Here is a 14,575-nt window from a genome sequence, read left to right as displayed (position 1 = left end):
ACCCCAAGATGTTAATTGATTTGCCACATATCATACATTAAATCTGATGCTCAAACACAAGTTGAAGGACTCAAAATTTAAAACTAATCTTACCATTTGCTTCTTTAATCCTAGAATTTTTTTTTCCTTTTGATCATTCATCATCATTTATTCCAATTAGTAAAACATGACTATTGGATGAAATGACCATAGAATTGTTTCTCTCTGTCTTATCTGTCCTTGAAAACCTACCTTGACTATGTTGCAGTGCAGATGAATTCTAATAACAGGGAGCAAGGATACCTTCCCTCACTCACTATAGCATCAGCTATATTCCAATAGAACTAATGAGGAATCAGAAATTTTGAAAACATTTTCATGCTCAGGGAGCACAAGAGATTTTCAAACAAATTCATGAAACATTAAATAATGTGAGTCTTAATTAAAAAAAAAGAATCTTACATAAACTTACATAATACTACCCAGTCATGATAGCATTGTAGCTATGAAATGTTTATTGTACCCCCTCCTTTTTTTTCATACAAAATAAATAGAAGCATAAATAGCATGGAAACACATAAAGACTAGAAAAAATGCATTCACTTTGAATTCCTCTGCAAACTAACTTTTGTGATCTTAGGCAATTCACTTAATCACTTCCATTTCATTTTCCCCATCTTGAACTAGAATATTTTTGAGTTTATATTTGCTTTTAAATGATCTGTATCTAAAAAGTATAGCAATGCTCTCAAAACTTTAGAAGATAGAGTATTATGGGAGACTTGAACATCTGTTTGGGATCTTCTTGCACAGTCAGCAGGGTAGCTGAGAAATTCTTGACTTTACTTGTGACAATTTCAACTTTGAGCATGTAGATAAATTACTACACTGGACCTAATTCTAATCAACATGAAGGAGTTGCTAGAGAAAGTAAAGATATTGGGAAACAGAGAGTGGATTGCAAATATAAGCAATATAAATTTGGCCTGAGACTGGTCTAAAGCTGCACAACAGACTAAGGAGTCAATTCCATACATACCTTATGAAAACTGAAGCTCATTGGTAAGCTTGCTATTCTGCCAAATTGGTCTTTTTTGTATACTTTTTTTCATTTTTTATCACTCTTCATTTTATAGTTGTTTTTTCAGAATTTCTTCTCTAGTATTCTCCCACACTCACATCTGCAGCATTGGATGGTGCAGCATTAATAGATGACAGAAAATTAAATGATCTATGATCTATTTTTGTATGATTATTTTCTATCATAATAAGCTTTAGAATAGAAAAAAAGGTGACCTCAAATTGCTAAGAGACCATAAAAAATGGGGAAACAGATTTGACAGGGATAAAAATAGATAAAGTTAGGTGAATTTATTAGTTGCTTGATTATACTAAGAATGTTAAATAGTGGTTGGAATCCCTTTATTACTCTGATCAAACCCAAGGAATCCCTTCTCAGAATGTTTTATAATCATCAAATTAAATATATAGATTACAAATGAAAATAATCATTGAAATAGTTATTGAAATGTTTCAAAAAACAAATTAGTGATCTCTAAATAAACTTGTTTTTGAATTATAGTCTACAATATTGAATGAAGACATAGTTCATTTCTTATCATTTTTTCAAATGATTTAAAGCTGTGTGGGAGGAACAACTATATGCTCAATGTCAAAAAACAAGATCCATAGAATTTGAGTGCAGAGGAGCTGGAAATTTGTAATGGGGGCTAGTACACCACACAGGAACATAGTGAAGAAAGACTAGAATCTGAGCTAGAAGGAAATGAAGTCTTTTCTGACCTTACAGTTTTCTTAAATAGAGGTCTGGGAGGATCCATAAAATCAGAGAGAGAGTTTGTATAGGCACTGGTACATCTAAATTGAATTTCAGGACTAGGCTGGGCTTTCAAAAGAAAGAAGACATGGATTAACCTAGAATAAAAATTTTGTTCAGATTTTAAGATTCTCTTTGTTGAATGTCAGAAGTGAGGGCAGAATTCATACCTAAATGTTTCTATATCCTTTGTAACATTGAACTTGCCATTTTGACATAGGCTTCTTCTACAGATAAACTAAAGTTAAGGAAAAATGTATAGGTCACTCCAATTGGTCTATCCTGGTTGGTTAGGCAATTGCCTGTTTGGGGAGGGTATTGATCAAAATTTCCCATAGCTTTTGACATCCAAATGAAAACCCATCAAGCTATTACTGAAGTCTGAACAGTTAAGCTCTGGATAGATGGTGAAGGTAAATGCAGTTCAACCAGTTTCAAATGAACTGATTCATCTTTCTTATTTGAGTCAATTCTTGATTGTAATGCTGAAAATATTTTTGTTACCTACTGCAGTCATGATATATTTAGAACTAATTCCTTTGAAAATTCTCCTGTGTGTAGAAGAAGAGGTAGTTGTTTAACAATCAGAAGATGAGGGAAGATGAGACTGGGGAACTAGAGAATAGCATTGTAAGATTTATAAATACAACTATGTCCTGAGATTTGTGAGAATGAATTGTCTTCTCAATGCCCCCTAGTGGTTGCATTATTTGAATTCCCACTGTATATTTCCACAGGCCTAGAACTAATCTTGTTTTACATAATTAGAGCTTCCAATAGTGAATTCAAATACATGAATGCAACTACTCAACGATTATCACTAATATGCTCCTAACAGGGCTTTTACCTGCTTGAGTTCTATCAACACCAAATTAACTAATCCCCAATAGAATTTTTTAAAACAAATTCTTGATAGTCATCTTACAGGTTTGTCATGTGGTTTTTTTGGGGAAAGAAAAAAATACTGTATTATAATTTTATAGTGATTTTTATGTCTTTAGTTGATAACTATAGATAGCCACTATATATGAACCTTTTTTTATTGCATCCTGTGTTCTTTTGCTTCTCTTCTCCCAATATATATCTGATAACGACCTATTAATAATGTTCACACTGTTTTGTGAATATTATACTAAATTTCTGGCTACCTATGTATGAATGGGTTACTAATAAAAATGAATTCTTTGGGAGTTTATAAGCAGGTTCTAAAATAGCCTAAACTATGACTTTCCTATTTCCCCTTCTGCTATAGAAAATTCATATGTAAATTGAAATACTGTTAACTATATTATTAATTTTAATCTTTGTCCTTTGGAATTTGCTTTTGCTGTTTTTATTATGCAATTATTGCCACATGAATTTTTCATGGCAACAATTTAAAACATACTGCTATACTTTTGCATTTTAAAAGTTTACCAAAAATGCAAATTTTGACATAATTTTATTATATAACTATTTTCATCCCTTCCCATGTGAACTGCGTTTTCATTATACGATGCAAGATCCATTTTAATATTCTTTTTGGGGGGTATGAGTTGATGGGAGAAGAAAACTTAAATCATAATCTATTGTTTAAAGATCAATGGATGACGGAAATGTGATTAAGTCACTGTAGTAAATTATTGTCACCTTACATACATAGAAGAGAAGAATAAATTATCAGCCATATAATAAAAAAGATATGATTTCACAAAAAAGAATTCTGGGGACATCCATAAATCAGACGAGCTATACTAGAATGATTTCCCACCAGAACCCTAAGGTAGAATTTATATTTAATTTATTGGATACTTTTTCCCCCTAGTACATGGGTAGAACTTTTTTGTATGAAGGTTTTAGTATCATTTTTTATTCTGGAAGTCATAAAAGTCAATAATGTGAGTTGGCTCAGGGAAAAAAACCTGTTATAGGGGACTTTGGTAGAGGTTAGTTATGCATATGTTTTGAAAACTATTTATGATGATTATATTTTAAAGACTCCATTATGCCCTCTTACTGCAGATGCCCTCTTTATCATTGATCTTTGCGAATCTTTAGCTTTCCATGAACTATGCAGTATAATCATCTCCAGGAGTTTCCTCTATTTGCCTAAATTAATTGAAATACTACTGAAGGGAATTGTTAAAGTCATATTAGCACACAAACACAAAGTAATAAGTCAAATTTCTGGTTTTCTGTTGAAAGGAAGAGATGATGTGGAGATATACAATGATGTCCCATGGCAACCTATTTGTTTCCATGGTGACGGCCATTTACCAACTTCATGCTACATTTAGCCAAACCACAGGTATACACAGAAATTGGCAGCATTTTCAAGATGATTCCTCCTCCCCTCCCCCAACAGTAGAAAACTGCACAATAGTATCTCTAAAAGCTGCCAAACTGCTTTAATGTCGTTTAACCCTCCAGCTTAGTCACTTCCATGGGCTAGTTGCATGTTTTGTAATAAAGCATTCTTTTTTTTTCCCATTCCAAATTTTCTGTGAGAATTAGACCAACTTCTAGGCTCATATTTTTTTGTCCTCTACATGTCTATCTCATTAACAGTCCTGAGCTAAATGCAATATGATCACTGGGGTCTAGAACAATACAGGGAGATTTTTGAAGGAATCTCACTTCCAAAATATTGAAATTTAAGAGAATGGTAGAAAAAGACATTCTTCATTTTAACTACTGTTGCCTTCTTATTCTTAAAATGCAGAATGTTACATAGTAACTTTATAATAACCTTACATATTCCTAATGTGTCTGGGGTCATTTTAAAGTTTGTAATAAAATCAGTTTTGTCTGAACATAACTGCAGTTTTCTGATTAAGCATTTCCTCATTGATCAGAGTTTCTATCCTTCCTGTAGCCAAGAGACAGGATAAATGGAGGTATCTTTTTCTCCCTTAATTACACTAGTGAACATGCTTCATTTGACAAGAAGAGGAACAAGGGATACTAATTTGGAAAACAAAGCCCTGCCTATAATCGTGGGTGGGCTAAAAATCCACTTTACAAAACTATGGAGACTCTTCAGAGCAAAAAAACAAAAGTTTATTTTGGCTTTTCTCCAGAAAAGGGCACACTCCAAGTCTCACAAAGGTAGTGAAGATCAAGGAGCTGCCCTGAATTGACAATCAAGCTAGGTTATATGGCCTAACACAATCCCCTCTTCCTCCCTATTGTCCCTCTCTGTTGCCTCATTGGTTAGGCTTCAGAGTTACATTCTACTTGTGAAAATCTACACCAGCAACAAAGAAAAGAATGAAAGGTTTTCATAAAATAGTACTTCAACATCCAGATGGTGAAATTAACCTTCAGGATTATAACTATTTTATTGAAGTAATGTAACTTGTCTCGGAACAGTCTACTAATCAAACAAGGAGTCTTATGAGCTTCTTTGGATTGCAAGGTTTTTCTCAAGGGAAAAAGTCAGTAAAAGTAGTCTTCTCAACAGTTAGGAGAGTGAGCCACCTGTTTGGAATACAAGGGGCTTTGCTCTAGAAATAGTTTAAGAATTATAGTTTGCCCTTTCTTTAATATTTCTTAAATCTGAGAGGACTTCACTGAAATGATTTTATTGGGAACATTCCACTGAAAAGTATAAAGAAATGCTACAAGACACACAGAGTTGTTGTCATGGCCCATCAACCTCTATCTGTTACATAATCTGTGTCAATGTCGTGAAGCAAAATAGCCCAGGATGCCTTTAGTTAACTTTTCCCCAAGTCTTATACTGACAGATGGATGAACAGTTCTTATGAAGTTTAGATTTTGTTCCTTAGCTGTTTACTGTAGCCTTCTTTGCTTTCATGAATTTATTATTAATGCGCCAAATTATGTTGCCTATCCCAGAGGTCATGTCATCATTCATGGTCTCCTTGTAGATTGAATTGAATCTCACTGTTGTGACAGACCATTTGCCTTGCCTTGATGCTGCTAGCCATGGTACAAAGCATTTCCTTTGATCTAGTGACTTTTAATTTATTTCTCTCCTCAGAAAATTGCAGTATACTTTGAAAATGCAGTCCCTGAAAATGTCATGTGTGAAGTTCATTAGAAGACCAGATTAAGGAAAAATATTAATTAAAAATATGCAAGTAGATTTTTAGGTTGACTTTAAAAGGAAAAAAATATTTTATTTCTACTACATGTTTTCCCCTAACTTTTCAATAGCAACCTCTGACACTCTAGGTGAATTTTTGCTTAAAAGAATAAACTACAAGCAAAGAAAAAAAAATGTGGATGTACTATAAATGGAAGATTCCTAAGCTTTTCAAACTGCTTCTGTTGTGATTATCAGTTATTATGAACTATTCTCAGCATAAGCAAGGTTTGGGGTGAAGCTTCAAACCTAGTAACACCTTGGGATACTTCATAATTGATTATACTGATTAAAAAATAGCAACAAACAAAGCCCCCAACTCCTGCTGTTTTAACTTCCCTCGGCTGTTAGCTTTGAAGAATCTTTTTCATTTGAAAGGTTAAAGCAGTACTAACTGAACCCCTACAACATTAGTAATTCATTTTTATGAATTTGTGTTTATTGGAACTATATTTATTCATACAAAAGTATTTGAGACAGTTCCAAACTGAGTAATAATGAATGGTACAGTCTGTTTCTACTTAGTTTAACTTTCAATTTCTGTGATTGTTAATGGTAGTGAATTATTTTATAAACTATATTTGCTAAGGCTTTTTGGTCTGTCATAGCCTTCAAAAAACCCATCAGGAAATTATAGTCTTGTTCTTGAAACAAATCTATTAATATTATCTATGAGTCTTAATGAAGTCAAACAAGATAAACTCTTTCCTTATAAAATATTTCATTTCCATTCAATATACATGTATTGAGTGCTTATGGTATGCAGTATTCTTTGATCAAAATTAAATTTAATCTCTTCTTTACTCTAAGGGATATCATTTTCTTTGGATAATTCTTGCTTTGCAAGTATGTGCTTCCAGTGGAATGTACTTTTCTATGTTCTGTATTAGTCATCATGAATCCAGTGTCATTAAATATATACATGGATTTTTAAATTTGAGAAGTATTCAAGCTCAGCATGGTAGTATATCTTTGTTATCTTTACTATGGGAGAGATTGAAGCTATCAGATAATTTTAACTCAAAAATTCTAATCTATCATGAGGATAAAGCCTATTAGATTTCATCCATAGTCAAGCAACATTAGGGTGAGCCTCTGTATCACCACACTTACTTAAGGCTTATTTACTCACTTACAGATTTACCCATTGTATAAACAAAATGGTAATAAAAACCTCAGAATTCCAAAGTATTTAGTACCACAATAAAAGATGCTACAGACAATTAAGAAAGAGCAAACCAGCTCTCCTCAGAATTTCCTTGTCAATATGTAACAGAATCCTCTGATCAGATATAGATTGAAATTATATAGATATATGATATATATGTATCTTTGCCATATAAATATATATAATCCTCTAAAAATTGATCTAGAAATCTAATTTTCTCTATACATGTATATGTATATATATATATATATATATATATATATATGTATGTATGTATATGTTTGAATGTATACACATAAATATGTTTCTAACAGAGCCATTCTTGTTTGTAGTACCTGGTCCAGTTCCAGTCAAGTCTCTTAAAGGAACCTCATTTGAAAACAAGATCTTTCTGAATTGGAAAGAACCTTTGGATCCAAATGGAATTATTACTCAATATGAGGTATTGATGAAGTAGTTCATTTTATTATGCATAAACATTTGGGAAGGGAGACAAACCAGATAGGAAAAGAGAGAAATTTAGGAAAGAACAATATGAATATCATTATTAGTTCATTTAAATGTGTAAATATTTTGTAATTGTTTGAATAGTGGAAAGATGGCTAGAATTTTGAATCATAGTTTCCTGGGTTTGAATCCTTGCTCTACTACTTTGTATCTATATGATCATGAATGATAGAAAGGTTAAAGTAGGGCCAGGAGGGAAAAAACAAGCATTTATATAGTGCCCACTCCACATCATACAAAGTGCTCCTATAAATATTATCTCATTTGTTCCTCACAACAACCTTTTCTCTTTTTAATTTTACAACTGAGGAAACAAAGGCAAGGATAGGTTAATTCATTTACCCACTAAACCATAGCTAATAAATGTTTGAGGCTAGTTTGGAATCCAAGTCTTCCTTACTCCAGACCCAACATACTCTCTACTATGCTCCCTAACTGCCTCATTGGTATGTCATTTATATACTTTTGACCACCAATAGTCTGATCAGTATAAGATGTTGAAGTAGCTGAATTATAAATTCTTTTGCATTATTATATATTTTGATCCCATAAGAAATATTTCTCTTCTACTGAGTACTAAAACTACCACAAAGCAAAACCCTAAACTAAATGTGTAACATTTTTTTAGTCTAGTTGATGGTGGTGGCAATTTTAATCAATCTTTTTCATGGTTTTATATATATATATATATATATATATATATATATATATATATATATATATATAATAGAATTCACAAATATACAAAACACTAATTTCAGTCTTGCAATATTAATGGATAGCTGTCCAAAATTCTGATATAACAGAGACCTGGGAATTTTACTTGCCAAGTAATACAAAAAATAGGAAGAGGACATTATAAATCTGACTCTTGGAGCTTTAGCTGACATTGGTGATTTCTTTGAGATTTTCTCCTTTTTTACTCAAAGAATGGGATGAATAGGACATTAAAATAATTTTTGTCTATTTTGTCTATTTCCTTTTTTTCTAAATGTGAAGTTACTAAAGAATCAAGTCAAAAAGCATTCATATCTGTTTCCACTTAGATTTAATTAAAACTTAGAATATTTGGATTTTTCAGTGGCTAAAGAAAAAAGGCAAGTACATCATTGAAGTGGGAATCATGAAGGTATTCCTGCAAGTTGTGATTATATTATCATACATTGAATATTTACATAAAATATGTTGTTTGACTAGAAAAATGTGATAACAAATGAGACTTTTATATCTTATAGCCACAAAATTCTAAACATGAATCTGTGTATATGCCAGAAACAAGAAGGAAAGTAAGTTAAATGAAGTAATTGGAAAATACAACCTTAGCAAGTTGATAGTTTTATTTAGTAAAATGGATTATTTAGCATTCATTCATTGAATTAAAGCCAGCAAACATTTATTAAATGATTGCTATATGCTTGGCATTGCATTAGCTTCTGGGGATTCAAAGACAGAAATGAAACAGATTTTGTTTGCCATCAAGAAGTTTACATTCTACTAGAGAGCTAAAACATTCACAGGTAAGCGTCAAATAAATATATAATAATTTACTTGACCTCTACAAAAGAAGATAAAACTGAGCATTGAATGCAGCTAGAGGACCCAAAGTAGGAAGATAAGGACCCTAGTCTATGCAAAAGGCACAGATATAGGAGAAAAAATGTTATATATGGGAAAGAGTAAGATGTCTTCTTTGCTTGTAGAATAGAAAGCAGTTGTTGTTATCAGCCAGAAGGACACATTTGATTCAGTTGATTATAGGCCTTAAATGACAGTAGAATTTTCATTTTATCTCAGGGGCACTGGAACGTCTCTGAAGTTTCTTAAGCAGTGCAGTAACACCGTCACATCCCAACATTTGAAATGTTATCTGGGCTGTTAGATGAAGGATAAATTGGAAAAGGAAGAGAGTAGATACTGCGGGACAAATTAGGAATAATTAGCCATAAAGTAGAAAAGTACCTAATAGGTATCTTTAATAAACAGGTGAGCTATAACAGCATCAGGTCATTTGATCCTGCTGTTCCTGTGGCTGGACCTCCCCAGACTGTGACCAATTTATGGAACAGCACACATCATGTATTTTTGCATCTCCACCCTGGGACAACCTACCAGTTCTTTATAAGAGCCAGTACAGTCAAAGGCTTTGGACCAGCTACAGCAATCAACGTTACAACCAATATTTCAGGTATTAAAATAATGGACTGTGACTCTCTGGTATTTACTAGTGTGTTTTAGGAAAACATTGATACATTTTTGGAAGCCTTTGACAATGTCTTGTAATACTAACCATGGTTTAAAATCACTTACGATAATTTTCAGATCAAATTATTACATAGTTATCCTTTCCTGCCTTCACATCAAATAAAAGCCATACGCTGTTAATTTTAAAAATATTTTCCCATTTAGCTTCTCTTTTTAAGGAATTACAATGTTCATCTCAGGTACCTATTTTACACTTCATAATATCTTGGAGAAATTGGTATATTTGGCACCAGCTGTTCGAGAGGAATAAAATTTATCCTTAAGATTAATTCTCATTCCTTGGAGAAAGTGTATAGGAAGGAAGATCTCTTATAATAACATATTCTTGTCTTTATGTTTTACCTTTTCAATATTTTGGAATATGGATAATTTTAAATAAACATATTTTCCTCTCACAGGTGCTAGCGTGCGCACGCGCGCGCACACACACACACACACACACACACACACACACACACACACACGAAAAGATGAACCATAGGAAGATCATATCAATACACTACCCTTTGTATAAAGATCCCATGAGATACCTAAAAATGATGCTGCATGAGATAAATTATTATTTTCTTCTCCAACAAATCCCTTAGTCAATAGTCATTGAATGATGAAGATAATGGTGGGTACTACTGATTTATATAAGACCCCAAATTAACCTTTTTTTAACCAAACCTAGTCATAATGGTTCATGTAAGTAGAAATAGTTATAATATAAATTATCTGTGCTGAAAAAGTTGGGTTTTTTTTTTTTACATGCAACTAAACATGGAAGAAGATGATACTAGAAGCCTAGTAGTTAAGATTTCAAACCTGACTTTAACTGCTGGTGTCAGCTTGAGCAAAACATTAGATTTTTCTGAAGTTTAGACTCTAGATCCACAAAATGAGAAGTTTCTACTATGTAATCTCTAAGAGTCACTTTCTACTCAATAACTCAGTGACTTTCCTTGATAACATTTCATGGTTATTTATTAAATATCTTGTATTGAGTCTTGTTTTCATAAGCATGCTTCCCTCAATTCTTTTTCCCCATATTTTTCCCTGAAACTATATTATGGTTTCCATCCAATCTCCTTTATTTAAAAATCAACAAGAAAATGTTTATTGCCAATGTGATCAAATGATGGCAAATACCCAAAGATATGGGCTAATTATTGTTGTGTACTTTCTTCTAATGAACAGTTTTAGTAATTAAACAATGCAGTGATTTTCATTCTCTTTGGAATACAACATCATTTACTCTCAAATAGTGACAATACTGTGTTACTTGATCAAAGCCTCTTTTTCCTCTTTTACCTTTAATCAGCTCCCACCTTACCTGACTATGAAGGAATTGATGCCTCCCTTAATGAAACTGCTACCACTATAACAGTGTTATTGAGACCTGCACAGGCTAAAGGTGCACCTATCAGGTAAGCGGAAGAAAATGATATCAGAAGAAACAGCCAAGAAAAGAATTTATAATTTAGTCTCACAATAGCTAATAAAGTTATTTGTTTATAAATAATAGTCATTTTACATTTCTGCCAAGAAAGTTTGTTTTTCTTGGCTATATAAGTCTATTGGATAGACCTATAGTTAAAAGTACATTCTAAGATGATTTTTAGATATTCATAGACCTGAATTATCCTCCTCCCTGTTGTCTGATTCAGATTGTTGATCTTATATTTTTCTCTCTGAACATTTCATTTTGCTTTCTCTCTTGCTATCTATGGAATATGAGGTTTGAAGTGTTTGTCAGAAAGAATATTGGAAAATAACTCTTTTCCAGTGTAGTAAATCAACTATTATGTAGTGAATTTTATATATAGATTGAAAAATTGGAAGCTGAGGAAATAGAAGTAGAATAATAACATTGAAAACAAACTATCTGACCTTTTTCTTTCTGAAGTACCTGTTATTGGAAATTGTGTTGGAGCTATTAAATTTTATTTAGTATGTCCTTGTCCCAAGATGAAGTATAACAATTTACTTTAACTTTCAAAAATATTTTTCTCACTTCCACACAGTAATAACAATTTGTGTCTTCTTAATTTCTAGGAATAATTCCTGTCTTTTCTCTCTCCCAGTCCTTTCTTCCTCAGCATAATAAAGGTTTATTTATGACTATCTAAATATACATGGGTTAGTGCTCATGCTCAACAGAAAATAAAATCTAATTTTACATACACACACACACACACACACAAACACACATAGAGAAATCAATATTGTAATATGCCTAGGATAAAAATTAGGTACAAAGATGCTTTTAAATTGTTTATTACAACTTAATGCCTCTTTAGTATTTATAAATTGTTTCTTTAACTTATCTAAAAATAATATTTATAGACATGAAAGAATAATTCAAAAACATTGGTTTCTACTTGGTAACAGGATTATCTGGCATTATTAGAAAACATCTTGAGGCTACTGACTGAGTCTAATTTTATTTTTTTCTATCCATAGTATCTAGTTTAGAGTAAATGTTTAATATTACTTTGTTGATTAAATTAAAAGAAAAAAATTTTAAATAGTCATTATTTCTGAGGTACACTGAGTGAACATAGATACCTTAAAGTCTCTTTTAAAAACAGGAGGTTTTTGTTAGCTTTAACAATAAGTGAGAATAATTGAATATCCATAATACTTCCTGTTTTAATGTTTTTAGTATGTAATATAATTCTCTCCTAGTGCAGTGTCTTATACACATTCAGTTTGGTGCAAAGCAACTAATAAGATATTAATAATCAATAAAATAAATTTAAAATATCTGTTCAACAAGAAGACAAAAATATATTGAAATATTTACAAGTAATAGAATATTTTACAAAAAAGTTTACTCTTATGAGAAAAAGATCATTTATCTACCAGCTAGTCACACTTAAGAGAGTTAACTAATGAACTGATGAAAACCATTTATTGAGCTTTTATTGTTTATCAAGTGTGGTTTTAAGAAATCAGAATATCAAAGCAAAAGTCAGATAATTCTAACAATTTACATTAAGCCCTTATGCAAATAATTCATGTAAAAGCATTAGTGAGAAGCTACAGGAATGCTGAATATAGTCTTTGAGGAATATGTTGTCCAGGCTTAATTCTAATAACTTTGTTAATTATTTCCTGTTTATCCTGAATATAACTTGGTTTGTATATATTTGTTTTCATGTTGTCTCCCCTCTTCTATGATAAGGGTAGGGTAGGGTAAGTTAGAGACTATATTTTGTCCTTGTTTGTATACTAAAGTACCCCCACAGTGCCTGAAATATAGTAAATATTTAATAAATTTTATTGATTTATTTATTTGACTCACTCTATCCCAAAGTAATTATATCATTGATTTGTTACTTAGTCAAGAGCTTTGAGTAGTTCCTGCCTAATGGCAGGTAAGATAATAAAAAGTTATATCTCGACTATAACTCTTTAGTTAGTGGGTCAAGTACATTTGTCTGTCTAAACAATCAGAATAGTAAGGCCCCTGGTTGGCTTTGTAATCTATATTATTTAAAGTTATTCTTTAAATTAAAATTCCAAAAGAAATATTATCTTTATTTTCACTAAACCAAAAATGACCATTATTATTTCAGTAGATTTTTATTGTCATATTGCTTTTCATTTTAAGATATGGTTAAAAATTTTCCAGGTTTTTTTTTCCTCTATGTTTCTGCTCTAAATTAAATGCTGAGTAAAATAATCATTTTAGGCCCAAAATCATGCTTGTGAATTAAATTTAAAAATTTCAGTAATTCTGCTAATCAGAATTACATCACTTTATATGTGAGAAATTGCAGATTGATAAGAACTTCAAGTTGTCAATATACTTAAAAATTGAATTGTGAAAAACAAACTTGATTCTCTCTAACTACATTTATGAAATTATCTGAAAGTTCTAAATGAGAGAGTATATAGTAATAACTGTAACTACTTTGCAATTTTGATCATCTGAACAGGGGTATACCTTCACCCTATGCTAGTCTATGAAATTATTTGGGCATTCATCTATAACATAATTCAAGATTTTTGTTTTGAGTTCCTGTTCTTCCTCTGACTTGAGATATCAACTTTTAGCTGCTGTAGTCAAGAAAGGAGCCTTTGCCTATATACTAATCAAATTTTTTTACATAAAAAATGACATTCTTATTTTACACTGACAAAAAATGATGCTCATCAAGATTAAAGTCAAATATGTAGTTAGTAGGAGTCCAGTTCCTGGATAGGATTTAGAATGAGGTAGGACCATTGATATTGTCTGGTCTAATTTATTCTGGATGAAGAAATTCAAAGCAATCAATAAGCTAAGTGCTAAATCCAAGGGTAGCTTGTTATGGCAATGGGTAGAGCATCATTTCTGGAGGAAGAAAGATCTGATTTCAAATCCAGCCTCATATTCACTAGTTGTGTGACCCTAGACAAACCACTTAATCCTGTTTGCCTCAGTTTCCCCATCTGTAAAATGAATTGGAGAAGGAAATAGCAAACTACTCTATTATCTTTGACAAGAAAATTCACAGTGGGGTCACAAAGAGTCAGACATCACTGAAATAACTGAGCAAAGTGCTGAATCCTTGGGAATGCACAAAGAGTAAAAAATAATCTCCAGTCAAGCAACAGATATTTAAGCCCAAATCTTCTATATCCAACTAATTCTTGTACTCCTCTAACAACAAAAACCAATTGATAATTTCATATCACTATTGAACACATAACATTATCTTTACAGAAAGCCAAAATGGAATTGATCTCTTCCTAAGGGGGA

General features: G+C 31.8%; 1 protein-coding gene across 3 annotated transcripts in view; it reads left to right on the top strand.

Annotated features, from left to right (window-relative positions):
- Positions 1 to 14,575, top strand: part of PTPRK (protein tyrosine phosphatase receptor type K) — a 721,956-nt gene that overhangs the window by 564,285 nt on the left and 143,096 nt on the right. For all 3 annotated transcript variants that reach the window (XM_074187554.1, XM_074187553.1, XM_074187555.1), the window contains 3 exons: positions 7,407 to 7,516; positions 9,565 to 9,766; positions 11,147 to 11,252. In XM_074187554.1, the coding sequence (XP_074043655.1) occupies positions 7,407 to 7,516; positions 9,565 to 9,766; positions 11,147 to 11,252 (418 nt within the window). The remainder of the gene's footprint in view (positions 1 to 7,406; positions 7,517 to 9,564; positions 9,767 to 11,146; positions 11,253 to 14,575) is intronic.

This window comes from Macrotis lagotis, chromosome 5 (genome assembly GCF_037893015.1).
Source record: "Macrotis lagotis isolate mMagLag1 chromosome 5, bilby.v1.9.chrom.fasta, whole genome shotgun sequence".
NCBI classification, from domain to species: domain Eukaryota; kingdom Metazoa; phylum Chordata; class Mammalia; order Peramelemorphia; family Peramelidae; genus Macrotis; species Macrotis lagotis.
The sequence above is the reverse complement of the archived record's forward strand: the minus strand, read 5'-3'. Positions and strand labels throughout refer to the sequence as shown.